The 14,711-nt window shown below is 43.9% G+C and overlaps 1 protein-coding gene across 9 annotated transcripts in view; it reads right to left on the bottom strand.

Moving 5' to 3' along the window:
- The window catches only part of LOC109903459 (triple functional domain protein), a 130,194-nt gene that overhangs the window by 85,979 nt on the left and 29,504 nt on the right, over nucleotides 1-14,711 (bottom strand). For 7 of the 9 annotated variants that reach the window (XM_031788802.1, XM_031788797.1, XM_031788798.1 and 4 more), the window contains 3 exons: nucleotides 10,450-10,524; nucleotides 7,860-7,974; nucleotides 1,261-1,453 (listed from right to left, as the gene is read on the bottom strand). In XM_031788802.1, the coding sequence (XP_031644662.1) occupies nucleotides 1,261-1,453; nucleotides 7,860-7,974; nucleotides 10,450-10,524 (383 nt within the window). Of the gene's footprint in view, nucleotides 1-1,260; nucleotides 1,454-1,858; nucleotides 2,118-2,977; nucleotides 3,217-7,859; nucleotides 7,975-10,449; nucleotides 10,525-14,711 lie in introns of those variants that run through there. The other 2 variants (XM_031788804.1, XM_031788805.1) reach the window with 2 other exon arrangements.

The following is a 14,711-nucleotide window of genomic DNA, read 5'->3' as shown; positions in this document are numbered from 1 at the left end:
CTCGCGCACACAGCAGGGTAAAGAGAACGGGTGGTGTTGAATGGTGTGTGTTCTGCCCTATGGCGACTGGCTGACAGAGTGACACACGGCTTTATACACCATCAACCAATCAATAAAGCCCTCTGAGACAACCCAATACCACAGCAGTGCTCTAACAGGGTGGCTGTGTGGAGGGCTGTGTGAGTGTGTCAACTTAATACAACATCAAAAGTAGCACTCCACACAGCCCAGACACGGCAAATAAAACCAGCAAATGAATCTAATCTAATAACCCAGAGCTTCACCACATTATTGCAACGCTCTGCAGGATTTTCAACACGATTACAGGTCATCAAGCCTATCAAAAACGATTCAAAACAGCAGTGTGTGTGAATTAAAACAAGCAGAGCTCCATACAATATCCCAATGTGATTCTAAATCACAAATTTAAGACAGCAAAGAGTATAATAAGCAGTACACCACAAAGTCACAGTCAAAACAGACCATTTTGTTGTTGGGTTTGTTACATTTCAGCAAAGTCACAGTCAAAACAGACCATTTTGTTGTTGGGTTTGTTACGTTTCAGCAAAGTCACAGTCAAAACAGACCATTTTGTTGTTGGGTTTGTTACGTTTCAGCAAAGTCACAGTCAAAACAGACCATTTTGTTGTTGGGTTTGTTACGTTTCAGCAAAGTCACAGTCAAAACAGACCATTTTGTTGTTGGGTTTGTTACGTTTCAGCAAAGTCAGAAGTCAAAACAGACCATTTTGTTGTTGGGTTTGTTACGTTTCAGCAAAGTCACAGGCATGAAATTGCAATGAATGCAGTGACATGGTACAGTATAGTACATTAAAGGACAGTATAGTATAATACAGTATAGTACAGTACAACATAGTATAGTATAGGACAGTATAGTACAGAACAGTATAGTATAGTTAGGGTTGCAAAGCTACTGATAATTTACCAGTCATGGAATCTTCTATAATTTTGGTCATCTATGTTAATTTACACTTGAATAACTTTAAAACATGTATTCATATATAGTATACATGTTTTATATCTGTGAGTTTCTAGTGGATCGACCATATGGTTCAAGAGAAAATATCCTAATTAATGAAAAAGCATCTAATCAACAATGACATAACTCTTCCAACGATTTACTTTTTTCACAACTGCCACCAATTTGGGGCCAAAACATTTACAACTAAAAAATATTGACAAAGTAAAATAAATATATTAAAAGTACAATTAATTAGTACAATAAAAACTAAAATGTTACCTCAAATTCAAACTTGGAGCTGCCGAAGTTGGTGCGTTGTTTCTGCCAGAAGTTGTCTGGTTTGATGATGAGCGCTATGTGTATACAGCAGGGGAAAGACTCCTGGAGGATCTTCAGTAGAGGTTTGATACTGTCCCATTTACTGCCTCGCATGTCTACTATGACTGTGAAGCCATGCTGGATCACCTCCTCACTGGACCGAGGGGAGGGAGGAGGAGGAGGAGGAGGAGGAAGGTGGTAGGGAAAGAGTGAGAGTGGATGGTATGGCAAGATAAGGAGGAGAGAGGAGAGCGTGGGAGGGAGGGAGAAGGTAGGAAGGGGAGAGGTGGTAGCGAAAGAGTGAGAGAGTGGGAAAGGGGAGGGGGTAGAGAAAGAGGGAGGATGGTGAGTGGGAGGTAGAGAAAGAGGGAGGATGGTGAGTGGGAGGTAGAGAAAGCGGGAAGGGAGGAGGGAGAGAGAGAATCAAAACAAACCATGAGATGACGCATTTTCTGTACTGTGAGAAGCACAGAGCACGCACTACGAATTCACACACACTCACACACACACACACACACACACCCACATACATACAGAATGATAAATCACAAAAACGTACAGTGATTTCCATCCAGATTGGAAGAAAAATCTATCAGAATAATGACCAAAAGGAAGCAAAAAAAGAGACTCAATCCATCATCAGCATCAAGACTGTAGTTCAACTAAGATTCTCCCCACAGCATCACACATCTCCTGCATGGCTAGTAATAAACACTACATCTACATCTCCCTCTCTCTCTCTATTCCCCCTCTTTCTCTTCTCTTGTTCTCTATTCCCTCTCTCTCTCTCTCTTCCCTCTGTCTCTATTCCCTCTTTCTCTTCTCTTGTTCTCTATTCCCTCTCCCTCTCTCTCTATTCCCTCTTTCTCTTCTCTCGTTCTCTATTCCCCCTCTCTCTCTCTCTCCCTCTTTCTCTTCTCTTGTTCTCTATTCCCTCTCCCTCTCTTCCCTCTTTCTCTTCTCTTGTTCTCTATTCCCTCTCTCTCTCTCGATTCCCCCTCTCTCTCTCTTCCCTCTGTCTCTATTCCCTCTTTATCTTCTCTCGTTCTCTATTCCCTCTCTCTCTCTCTCTATTCCCCCTCTCTCTCTCTCCCTCTCTCTCTCTTTCTCTCTATTCCCTCTCTCTCACTATATTCCTCTTCTCCCTCCCTCACGGCTGACCTCAACACTCAGACACAGAGAGTTTCGTATCTCAAGAGAATACACACAATTCCTCTCTACTTCACTCACTCTCTTTCTAGAGCTATCCTTTATCTCCCTTAATCCATTATTCCTCTCTCAATTCCATATTCCCTCCTAACACGAGCTTTCTGGATTCCTTCCCTTTCTATCCAGCCTTCCCTCCTTTCTTTCTAATGCCTGTCTGTCAGCAACTCTGACTCCCACTACACTGAGCAGAGTGAGAGAGGAGAGGAGAGAGAGGAGAGAGGAGAGGAGAGAGGAGAGGAGAGAGGAGAGAGCAGAGAGGAGAGGAGAGGAGAGAGGAGAGAGGAGAGGAGAAGAGAGAGCAGAGAGGAGAGGAGAGAGGATCGAGAGGAGAGGAGAGAGAGGAGAGAGGGGAATCACAAATAAGGTAACAGAGACAAAGTGGGGAGCGAGAGATCTAGATTTTATCTACATAAGAGAGCGAGAGAGTAGAAGAAGCGTTAAAAGAGAGTTTTTGTAAAGAGAGACGTACCTAGGAGAGAGCAGCAGCGTACAGACCTACTCATCCGCAGCTATCATCACAACTACTGAGCTGATCGAGCAACCGTACCGCCTCTGCAACACTCTGTTGTACTCAAACAAACACACACACTCCCTCTGTGCTTTAATCCCTTGCTCTCTCCCGCTCCATGTTCCACTCACTCTCTACCCTCCCTCACTCCCTCCTTTTCCTTTGGACCCTCCCTCACGCCAACTCTCCATCCCGCTCACCAGCCTCCCTCACTCCGACTCTCCATCTCTCCAACCATTGATCTCTCCCTCTATTAATTTCTCTCTCTCTCTAGCCATTGGTCTCTCGCCATCCAATGGTCTCTCTCTCCATCCATTGGTCACTCTCTCAATTAATTTCTCTCTCGCTCTACCCATTGGTATTTCTCCATCCAATGGTCTCTCTCTCTCTATCCATTTGTCTCTCTCTCTATCCATGTCTCTCTCTCCATCCATTTGTCTCTCTCTCTATCCATTTGTCTCTCTCTCCATCCATTTGTCTCTCTCTCTATTCATTTGTCTTTATCTATTTGTCTCCCGCTCTCTCTATTCAATTGTCTCTCTATATATATATTTGTCTCTCTCTCCATTAATTTGTCTCTCTTTCTCCCTTCATTTGTGTCCCTCTCTCTATCCATGTGTCTCTCTCTCTCTCCATTCATTTGTGTCTCTCTCTATCCATGTGTCTCTCTCTCTCTCTCCATTCATTTGTCTCTCTCTCCATCCATTTGTCTCTCTCCACCCATTTGGCTGCCTCTCTCTACATCCATGTGTCTCTCTTTTCAATTATCTGTCTCTCTCGATTAATATGTCTCTCTCTCCATCCATGTCTCTCTCCCTCGCTCTCTATCCATTTGTCTCCCTCTTTAACCATTGGTCTCTCTCCATCCATTTGTCTCTCTATCAATTTTTCTCTCTCTCTCTCTCTCTATGAATTTGTGTGTCTCACTCTATCCATTTGTCTCTCAATTCATTTGTCTCTCTCTCGCTCTCTTCAGTTCTCTCTCTATATTCATTTGTCTCTATTCATTTGTCTCTCTCGCAATTCATTTCCCTCTCTCTCTCAATTCTTTTGCCTCTCTCTCAATTAATTTGCCTCTCTCTCTCTCAATTAATTTGCTTCTCTCTCTCAATTCATTTGCCTCTCTCTCTCAAATAATTTGCCCCTCTCTCAATTCATTTTCCTCTCTCTCCATTGATTTAACTCGCTCTCTCAATTCATTTGCCTCTCTCTCTCAATTCATTTGCCTCTCTCTCTCTCAATTCATTTGCCTCTCTCTCTCTCAATTCATTTGCCTCTCTCTCTCTCAATTCATTTGCCTCTCTCTCTCTCAATTCATTTGCCTCTCTCTCTCTCAATTCATTTTCCTCTCCCTCCATTCATTTGCCTCGCTCTCTCAATTCATTTGCCTCGCTCTCTCAATTCATTTGCCTCGCTCTCTCAATTCATTTGCCTCGCTCTCTCAATTCATTTGCCTCGCTCTCTCAATTCATTTGCCTCGCTCTCTCAATTCATTTGCCCCTCTCTCTCTCAATTCATTTGCCCCTCTCTCTCAATTCATTTTCCTCTCTCTCCATTGATTTGCCTAGCTCTCTCAATTCATTTGCCTCTCTCTCTCTCAATTCATTTGCCTCTCTCTCTCAATTCATTTGCCTCTCTCTCTCAATTCATTTGCCTCTCTCTCTCAATTCATTTGCCTCTCTCTCTCAATTCATTTGCCTCTCTCTCTCAATTCATTTGCCTCTCTCTCTCAATTCATTTGCCTCTTTTTCCATTGATTTGCCTCGCTCTCTCAATTCATTTTCATCTCTCTCTCTATCCATTTGTCTCTCGCACTCAAATAATTTGCCTCTCTCTCTCAATTCATTTGCCTCTCTCTCAATTCATTTGCCTTCCCTCTCAATTCATTTGCCTCTCCCTCTCAATTCATTTGCCTCTCCCTCTCAATTCATTTGCCTCTCCCTCTCAATTCATTTGCCTCTCCCTCTCAATTCATTTGCCTCTCCCTCTCAATTCATTTGCCTCTCCCTCTCAATTCATTTGCCTCTCCCTCTCAATTCATTTGCCTCTCCCTCTCAATTCATTTGCCTCTCCCTCTCAATTCATTTGCCTCTCCCTCTCAATTCATTTGCCTCTCCCTCTCAATTCATTTGCCTCTCTCTCTCAATTCATTTGCCTCTCCCTCTCAATTCATTTGCCTCTCCCTCAATTCATTTGCCTCTCTCTCGCTCAATTCATTTGCCTCTCTCTCGCTCAATTCATTTGCCTCTCTCTCGCTCAATTCATTTGCCTCTCTCTCGCTCAATTCATTTGCCTCTCTCTCGCTCAATTCATTTGCCTCTCCCTCTCAATTCATTTGCCTCTCCCTCTCAATTCATTTGCCTCTCCCTCTCAATTCATTTGCCTCTCCCTCTCAATTCATTTGCCTCTCCCTCTCAATTCATTTGCCTCTCCCTCTCAATTCATTTGCCTCTCCCTCTCAATTCATTTGCCTCTCCCTCTCAATTCATTTGCCTCTCCCTCTCAATTCATTTGCCTCTCCCTCTCTCAATTCATTTGCCTCTCTCTCTCTCAATTCATTTGCCTCTCTCTCTCAATTCATTTGCATCTCTCTCTCAATTAATTTCTCTCTATCCATCCATTTGTCTCTGTCTCTATTCATTTCTCTCTCTCCATCCATTTGTCTCTCTCCATCCATTTGTCTCTCTCTCTATTAATTTCTCTCTCTTTATCCATTTGTCGCTCTCTTTATCCATTGGTCTCTCTCTCTATTCATTTTACTCTCCCTCTATTCATGTCTCTATTCATTTTACTCTCCCTCTATTCATTTTAATCTCCCGCTATTCATTTTACTCTCCATCTATTCATTTTACTCTCCATCTATTCATTTTACTCCCCCTCTATTCATTTTACTCTCCTGCTATTTGTCTCTCTCTCTATCCATGTGTCTCTCTCTTTATCCATTTGTCTCTCTCTATTCATTTTACACTCCCTCTATTCATGTCTCTATCCATTTGTCGCTCTCTCTATTCATTTTACTCTCCATCTATTCATTTCTCTCCCCCTATTCATTTTACTCTCCCTCTACTCATGTCTCTCTCCCTCTATTCATTTGTCTCTCTCTCTATTCAATTTACTCTCCCTCTATTCATTTTACTCTCTCTCCATCCATTTGTCTCTCTATTTGTCGCTCTCTATCCATTTGTCTCTCTTTATTCATTTTACTCTCCCTCTATTCATTTTACTCTCCCTCTATTCATGTCTCTCTATCCATTTGCACTCTCTCTATTCATTTTACTCTCCCTCTATTCATTTTACTCTCCCGCTAATCATTGGTCTCCCTATTCATTTTAATCTCCCTCTATTAATTTGTCTCTCCCTATTAATTTGTCTCTCTATTAATTTAACTCTCTCTATTCATTTTACTCACCCTCTATTCATGTCTCTCTCTATGCATTTGTCACTCTCTATTCATTTTACTCTTCCTCTATTCATTTGTCTCTCTCCCTCTATTCATTTGTCTGTCCCTCTATTCATTTGTCTGTCCCTCTATTCATTTGTCTCTCTATTAATTTTACTCTCCCTCTATTCATTTCTCTCTCTCTATCCATGTGTCTCTCTCTTTATCCATTTGTCACTCTTTATCCATTGATCTCTCTCTCTATTCATTTTACTCTCCCTCTATTCATGTCTCTCTTTATCCATTTGTCACTCTCTCTATTCATTTTACTCTCCCTCTATTCATTTTACTCTCCCTCTATTCATTTTACTCTCCCTCTATTCATTTTACTCTCCCTCTATTCATTTTACTCTCCCTCTATTCATTTCACTCTCCCTCTATTCATTTCACTCTCCCTCTATTCATTTCACTCTCCCTCTATTCATTTCACTCTCCCTCTATCCATGTGTCTCTCTCTCCATCGATCTCTCTCCATCCATTGGTCTTGCTCTCTCTATCCATTGGTCTCTGTCTCCATAATTTGTCTCTCTCTATCCATTTGTCTCTCTCTCTATTCATTTTACTCCCTCTATTCATTTTACCCTCCCTCTATTTATGTCTCTCTATCTATTTGTCGCTCTCTATTCATTTTACTCTCCCTCTATTCATTGGTCTCTCTCCATCTATTAATTTTACTCTCCCTCTATTCATGTCTCTCTATGCATTTGTCGCTCTCTCTATTAATTTCTCTCTCTATCCATGTGTCTCTCTCTTTATCCATTTGTCGCTCTCTTTATCCATTTGTCGCTCTCTTTATCCATTTGTCGCTCTCTTTATCCATTTGTCGCTCTCTTTATCCATTGGTCGCTCTCTCTCTATTCATTTTACTCTCCCTCTATTCATGTCTCTTAATTTGTCTCTCTCTATTCATTTCACTCTCCCTCTATCCATTTGTCTCTCGCTCCCTCTATCCATTTGTCTGTCCCTCCCTCTATCCATGTGTCAGTGCCTCCCTCTATCCATGTGTCAGTGCCTCCCTCTATCCATGTGTCAGTGCCTCCCTCTATCCATGTGTCAGTGCCTCCCTCTATCCATGTGTCAGTGCCTCCCTCTATCCATGTGTCAGTGCCTCCCTCTATCCATGTGTCAGTGCCTCCCTCCATGTGTCAGTGCCTCCATCCATGTGTCAGTGCCTCCATCCATGTGTCTGTCTCCAGTGACAGTGTGGAGGAAGGGTTCTTGGCAACACAGGAGCTGCGGCAGGTATTCTGGCCCACAATATATCTCTCTCAATTTTCATCCCCCCTCCCACTCTCTCCCACTCTCTTGTGGTTGGTTAAAGATCTGAATCCAAGAGACTAAAACAACCATAGAAATAAACACACAATACATATGCATGCAGATACTGTACACTCAAACACGTACTTGGGGATGCCAGCAAGGTATGCTATGAGAGTTCGGAGGTCGTCAGCTCGTATTCTGTCGTGATTACTGCGTGATGGAAATGTTAACACTGGACCACCGCGTCTGTCTCTGCCCCCTGGAACACACAGGATAAAACAGTCAGCTTAGAGACCGAACACACTGGATAAAACAGTCAGCTTAGAGGCCGAACACACCGGATAAACAGTCAGCTTAGAGACTGAACACACTGGATAAAACAGTCAGCTTAGAGACTGAACACACCGGATAAAACAGTCAGCTTAGAGACTGAACACACCGGATAAAACAGTCAGCTTAGTGACCGAACACACCGGATAAAACAGTCAGCTTAGAGACTGAACACACCGGATAAAACAGTCAGCTTAGAGACTGAACACACCGGATAAAACAGTCAGCTTAGAGACCGAACACACTGGATAAAACAGTCAGCTTAGAGACTGAACACACCGGATAAAACAGTCAGCTTAGAGACTGAACACACCGGATAAAACAGTCAGCTTAGTGACCGAACACACCGGATAAAACAGTCAGCTTAGAGGCCGAACACACCGGATAAAACAGTCAGCTTAGAGGCCGAACACACTGGATAAAACAGTCAGCTTAGAGACCGAACACACTGGATAAAACAGTCAGCTTAGAGACTGAACACAGGATAAAACAGTCAGCTTAGAGACCGAACACACTGGATAAAACAGTCAGCTTAGAGAGTGAACACACACACACACGATAAAACATTCAGCTTAGAGCACAGTCCAGTGTATACGCACACGCACACACACACACACACACACACAAACCTCTGCCTCCTGGTGGAAATAGAGAGAAACACATGAGAGTTCATATATTCCCATGAGTATGATCGTGGCCATATGATAGCATTATCCCACTAACAGGTACTCAGAATGGCAGGGAAAACATCATTGTATAAGGAAGACTATGTAAAAAGCAATAGGCCTATACAGAAATATCAGTATTTCTATAGAAATCCAACAGTAATTTCTTTGACTATGTTAATGTGTGTTAGGTTGACCTAGTAGTAGCTGGATAAACTAATCTATACATTCCTCAACATTTCTTCAAAATTCAATAGATTCCTCTTTCCTTCCTACACCACCCTCTTCCTTTTTCCCCCTGCCTCCCTCCCTCCTTTCAAAATAAATGACTTTATCAAAATGCATTATGGGAAATGGTTAAGACAGACAGTAACTCATCGCTATAGCAACCACTTTCTTCCTCTCTCTATTTCTCTCTTCTGTTCATTATGGTCCGTCTGTCAGTGACCTTGGCTACACACAGGGGGAGAATGGAGTCAGACAAAAGAGGAATGACACACTCACACAATCACACAATCACACATACACAATCACACATACACACATACACACATACACACATACACACAATCACACAATCACACAAGGTCAAGCGTATGGGGTCTGACCTCTCAGTAGCCACAGGTCACAGCTATAAACTCTCACAATCAGAATGCATGTGTGTGTAGCTCCATGCCTGGTAGAGGTCAGTGTGTGTAGCTCCATGCCTGGTAGAGGTCAGTGTGTGTAGCTCCATGCCTGGTAGAGGTCAGTGTGTGTAGCTCCATGCCTGGTAGAGGTCAGTGTGTGTAGCTCCATGCCTGGTAGAGGTCAGTGTGTGTAGCTCCATGCCTGGTAGAGGTCAGTGTGTGTAGCTCCATGCCTGGTAGAGGTCAGTGTGTGTAGCTCCATGCCCGGTAGAGGTCAGTGTGTGTAGCTCCATGCCCGGTAGAGGTCAGTGGGTGTAGCTCCATGCCTGGTAGAGGTCAGTGGGTGTAGCTCCATGCCTGGTAGAGGTCAGTGTGTGTAGCTCCATGCCTGGTAGAGGTCAGTGTGTGTAGCTCTATGCCTGGTAGAGGTCGGTGTGTGTAGCTCTATGCCTGGTAGAAGTCAGTGTGTGTAGCTCCATGCCTGGTAGAGGTCAGTGTGTGTAGTTCCATGCCTGGTAGAGGTCAGTGTGTGTAGCGCTATGCCTGGTAGAGGTCAGTGTGTGTAGCTCCATGCCTGGTAGAGGTCAGTGTGTGTAGCTCCATGCCTGGTAGAGGTCAGTGTGTGTAGCTCCATGCCTGGTAGAGGTCAGTGTGTGTAGCTCCATGCCTGGTAGAGGTCAGTGTGTGTAGCTCTATGCCTGGTAGAGGTCGGTGTGTGTAGCTCTATGCCTGGTAGAAGTCAGTGTGTGTAGCTCCATGCCTGGTAGAGGTCAGTGTGTGTAGCTCCATGCCTGGTAGAGGTCAGTGTGTGTAGCGCTATGCCTGGTAGAGGTCAGTGTGTGTAGCTCCATGCCTGGTAGAGGTCAGTGTGTGTAGCTCCATGCCTGGTAGAGGTCAGTGTGTGTAGCTCCATGCCTGGTAGAAGTCAGTGTGTGTAGCTCTATGCCTGGTAGAGGTCAGTGTGTGTAGCTGCATGCCTGGTAGAGGTCAGTGTGTGAAGCAATTAGCGAATATGTCATGTTCCATTAGCTTTGTTTATGAAGAAACCAGGATTATCTCTCACACACACCACACACACACACACACACACACACACACATATACACACACCTGATAAGAAGGCAACTTTTTCCTTTAGAATAGGCAACACCTCCATCGCTCTCATGTCTTCATTTTTACGAAAACCTGGAGAGAGAGAAAGACAGAAGTGTTAAGATTTTTTACAGAAACTCCCAATATTCAAATTTTCACCTCTTCCATGGAAAGGTTTCAGGAAAAATAGGCCTAGTTTTATCCAACCTGTTCTACAATTCAAAATGTCTGACTTTGTATTTCTTCCTTGAATATGGGGAATAGGAGGCAGATTTTTTTCATCATCACAGTCAAAGAAAGAAAGTTTTCAGAATGGGAAACATGATTTTGGTCTGGCTGGAGTGACTGTTGAAGAGTGGTGGAGAGAATAGGTTTATTTTGGGCTCAGCTGATGTGAGGAAAATCCCTGCCACTGAAGAAGCCATCTGACTGACAGAGAGATGTTTCCACTGAGTCCTCGAAACTTGCTATGAACCCTAGTGATGCAAGAACACACAAACACAGAGGAATAAGTGAGGCTATAGTTTCAGAAGTAGGAACTTACACCTGCTTTAAGAGTTAAAAAGGGAAGGTTGGTCAAACAAAGAGCTGTTGTATTAGTGTCTTACCCAGAGAGAGAGGAGAAAAGGGTATAGTTTATTTCCTGGCTATGTGTTGACAAAAATGAGACCACTTCCTGTCCTTCACTAAACAGAGAAAAACCTACCTACCTACACCCAAAAACAGCACAACACCTACACCACAGTAGCAGCGAGACATAAATAGCTCATTATTTCATATTGAGATAAAGAGCCCCTGCTGGCCAATTCATCTCTATCCCTGTGTCTCTACTATTTTCTCTCTATCCCGTTTCCCTCTCTTCAATCTCTCCATATCCTGCAGGAGTTGGGCTTGGACTATATTTCTTATGACACCACAGCCCCTTCTTCCCTCACACATTTGTGTGCTTAGAGTTATCCAGGACACCACAGCCCCTTCTTCCCTCACACATTTGTGTGCTTAGAGTTATCCAGGACACCACAGCCCCTTCTTCCCTCACACATTTGTGTGCTTAGAGTTATCCAGGACACCACAGCCCCTTCTTCCCTCACACATTTGTGTGCTTAGAGTTATCCAGGACACCACAGCCCCTTCTTCCCTCACACATTTGTGTGCTTAGAGTTATCCAGGACAACACAGCCCCTTCTTCCCTCACACATTTGTGTGCTTAGAGTTATCCAGGACACCACAGCCCCTTCTTCCCTCACACATTTGTGTGCTTAGAGTTATCCAGGACACCACAGCCCCTTCTTCCCTCACACATTTGTGTGCTTAGAGTTATCCAGGACAACACAGCCCCTTCTTCCCTCACACATTTGTGTGCTTAGAGTTATCCAGGACAACACAGCCCCTTCTTCCCTCACACATTTGTGTGCTTAGAGTTATCCAGGACAACACAGCCATTGCAGAGAGAGAGAGAGATACAACCAGAGGACCTACACCCAGACCACAGACCAAACAAACCCTAGCCACACCCTATATAGGCCCCCCCAGATCAGGCCTATGCCCCTTCTGCCTCCCACCAAGGACCTCAACATGACAGCCACACATATGCACAGGCCGTGAGCAGAGCAACAGGCCCAACACGCACTACTGCACCCGCCCAAGCCACATCCATCGACCTAAGAGGCATTCACCAGACGCTCAGCATGCACTGCTCACACCTAATAGTCAGAGCCTTTTATTTTTTTTCATCTAACCGTTATTTTACCAGGTAAATTGACTGAGAACCCATTCTCATTAACAGCAACAACCTGGGGAATAGTTACAGGGGAGAGGAGGGGGATGAATGAGCCAATTGTAAGCTGGGGATGATTAGGTGACCATGATGGTATGAAGGACAGCTTGGGAATTTAGCCAGGACACTGGGGTTAACACCCCTACTCTTACGATAAGTGCCATGGGATCTTTAATGACCTCAGAGAGCCAGGACACCCGTTTAACGTCCCATCCGAAAGACAGCACCCTACACTGCCCTGGGGTATTGGGATATTTTTTAGACCAGAGGAAAGAGCACCTCCTAATGGCCCAGAAATACAGACATTCTCCCATCCAGGGACTGACCAGGACCAACCCTGCTTAGCTTCAGAAGCAAGCCAGCAGTGGGATGCAGGGTGGTATGCTGCCTGCCAAAAAATAAGAATCAGAAATACAGACATTCTCCTCCTACAAGAAACATGGTATAGAGAGATGGACCTACGTGTCTCCCTTTAGGTTACAGAAAGCTAGTAACCCCATCCACCAAACTACCAGGACTAAAACAGGGAAAAGGCTCAGGGGGTATGCTAATTTGGTATAGCGCAGACCTAACCCACTATTAAAATTCATCAAAACAGGAGCATTTTAGATAGAAATAAATAAGGAAATGATCTCAACAGAGAACAATGTCCACATATGCTACCTACAGTACCTTCCGAAAGTATTCAGACCCCTTGACCTTTTCCACATTTTGTTACGTTACAGCCTTATTCTAAAAATGCTGAAATCATTTTTTTTTACCCTCAATCAATCTACACACAATACCCCATAATGACAAAGCAAAATCAGGTTATTAGAAATTGGATGGGGGATGTCACTGCACAGCTATTTTCAGGTCTCTTCAGAGATGTTCGATCGGGTTCAAGTCTGGGCTCTGGCTGGGCCACTCAAGGACATTCAGAGACTTGTCCTGAAACCACTCCTGCGTTGTCTTGGCTGTGTGCTTGGGATCATTGTCCTATTGGAAGGGGAACCCTCGCCCCAGTCTGAGGTCCTGAGTCAGAGGTTCTGAGCGCTAGTCTCCCAGTCCCTGCCACTGAAAAACTTCCCACAGCATGATGCTGCCACCACCATGCTTCACCGTAGGGATGGTGCCAGGTTTCCTCCAGACGTGATGCTTGGCATCCAGGCCAAAGAGTTCCATCTTGGTTTCATCAAACCAGAGAATCTTGTTTCTTTAGGTGCCTTTTGGCAAACTCCAAGCGGGCTGTCATGTGCCTTTTACTGAGGAGTGGCTTTCGTCTGGCCACTTTACCATATAGGCCTGATCGGTGGAGTGCTGCAGAGATGGTTGTCCTTCTGGAAGTTTCTCCCATCTCCACAGAGGAATTCTAGAGCTCTGTCCTAGACCTTCTCCCCTGATTGCTCAGTTTGGCCGAGCGGCCAGCTCTAGGAAGAGTCTTGATGGTTCCAAACTTCTTCCATTTAAGAGTGATGGAGGCCACTGTGTTTTTGGGGACCGTCAATGCTGCAGAGATTTTTTTAGTACCCTTCTCCAGATCTGTGCCGACACAATCCTGTCTCGAAGCACGAATGACAATGCCTTCGACCTCATTGGCTTAGTTTTTGCTATGACATGCATTGTCAACTGTGAGACCTTGTATAGACAGGTGTGTGACTTTCCAAATCATGTCCAATTAATTAAATTTACCACAGGTGGACTCCAATCAAGTTGTAGAAACATCTAAAGGATGATCAATGGAAACAGGATACACCTGAGCTCAATTTCAAGTATCATAGCAAAGGGTCTGAATACTTATGTAAATACTTGTTTTTTTTATACATTTGCAAAAATGTCTAAAAACCTGTTTTCACTTTGTCATTATGAGCTATTGTGTAGATTGCTGAAGATGTTTATTTAATCCATTTTAGAATAAGGCTGTAATGTAACAAAATGTGGAAAAAGTCAAGAGGTCTGAATAGTTTCCGAAGGCACTGTACTTTCCCCCCAATAGAATCCCCATACTTTAACAATGACAGCTTCTCCATATACTAGTCTGTGGCGACCTAAACGCCAGAACTGGACAAGAACCTGACACTTTTAGCACACCAGGGGACAAACATCTACCCTCCGCAATTTGCCCCCCTAGACTCAAATACGGGGGAAAAAGAAAAAAATGTGTCACAACTCTTGCAGCTCTGTCACACGCTGGGTCTGTACGTAGTCAATGGTAGGGTTCGAGGGGACTCCTATGGTAGGTACACCTACAGCTCATCCCTTGGCAGTAGTACTGTAGATCACTTTATCACTGACCTAAACAGTATATTTGACTTTTCAGCTTCCCTATAATTTTTTTTAAAGCAGACAACATACGAAAATGAACAACAATGACAAATGGTTTGATGAAAAATGCAATAAACCTAATAAAGAAATTGAGAAACCTATCCAACCACAAACACAGAGACCAAGAAAACCTGAGCCTATGCCTTCACTATGGTGAAACAAACAGCACAGAAACCAGTCAGAAACCAGCTCAATGTAG

This window comes from Oncorhynchus kisutch, linkage group LG14 (assembly GCF_002021735.2).
Source record: "Oncorhynchus kisutch isolate 150728-3 linkage group LG14, Okis_V2, whole genome shotgun sequence".
NCBI classification, from domain to species: domain Eukaryota; kingdom Metazoa; phylum Chordata; class Actinopteri; order Salmoniformes; family Salmonidae; genus Oncorhynchus; species Oncorhynchus kisutch.
Note: the sequence above shows the minus strand (reverse complement) of the source record. Positions and strands in the feature narration are given on the sequence as shown.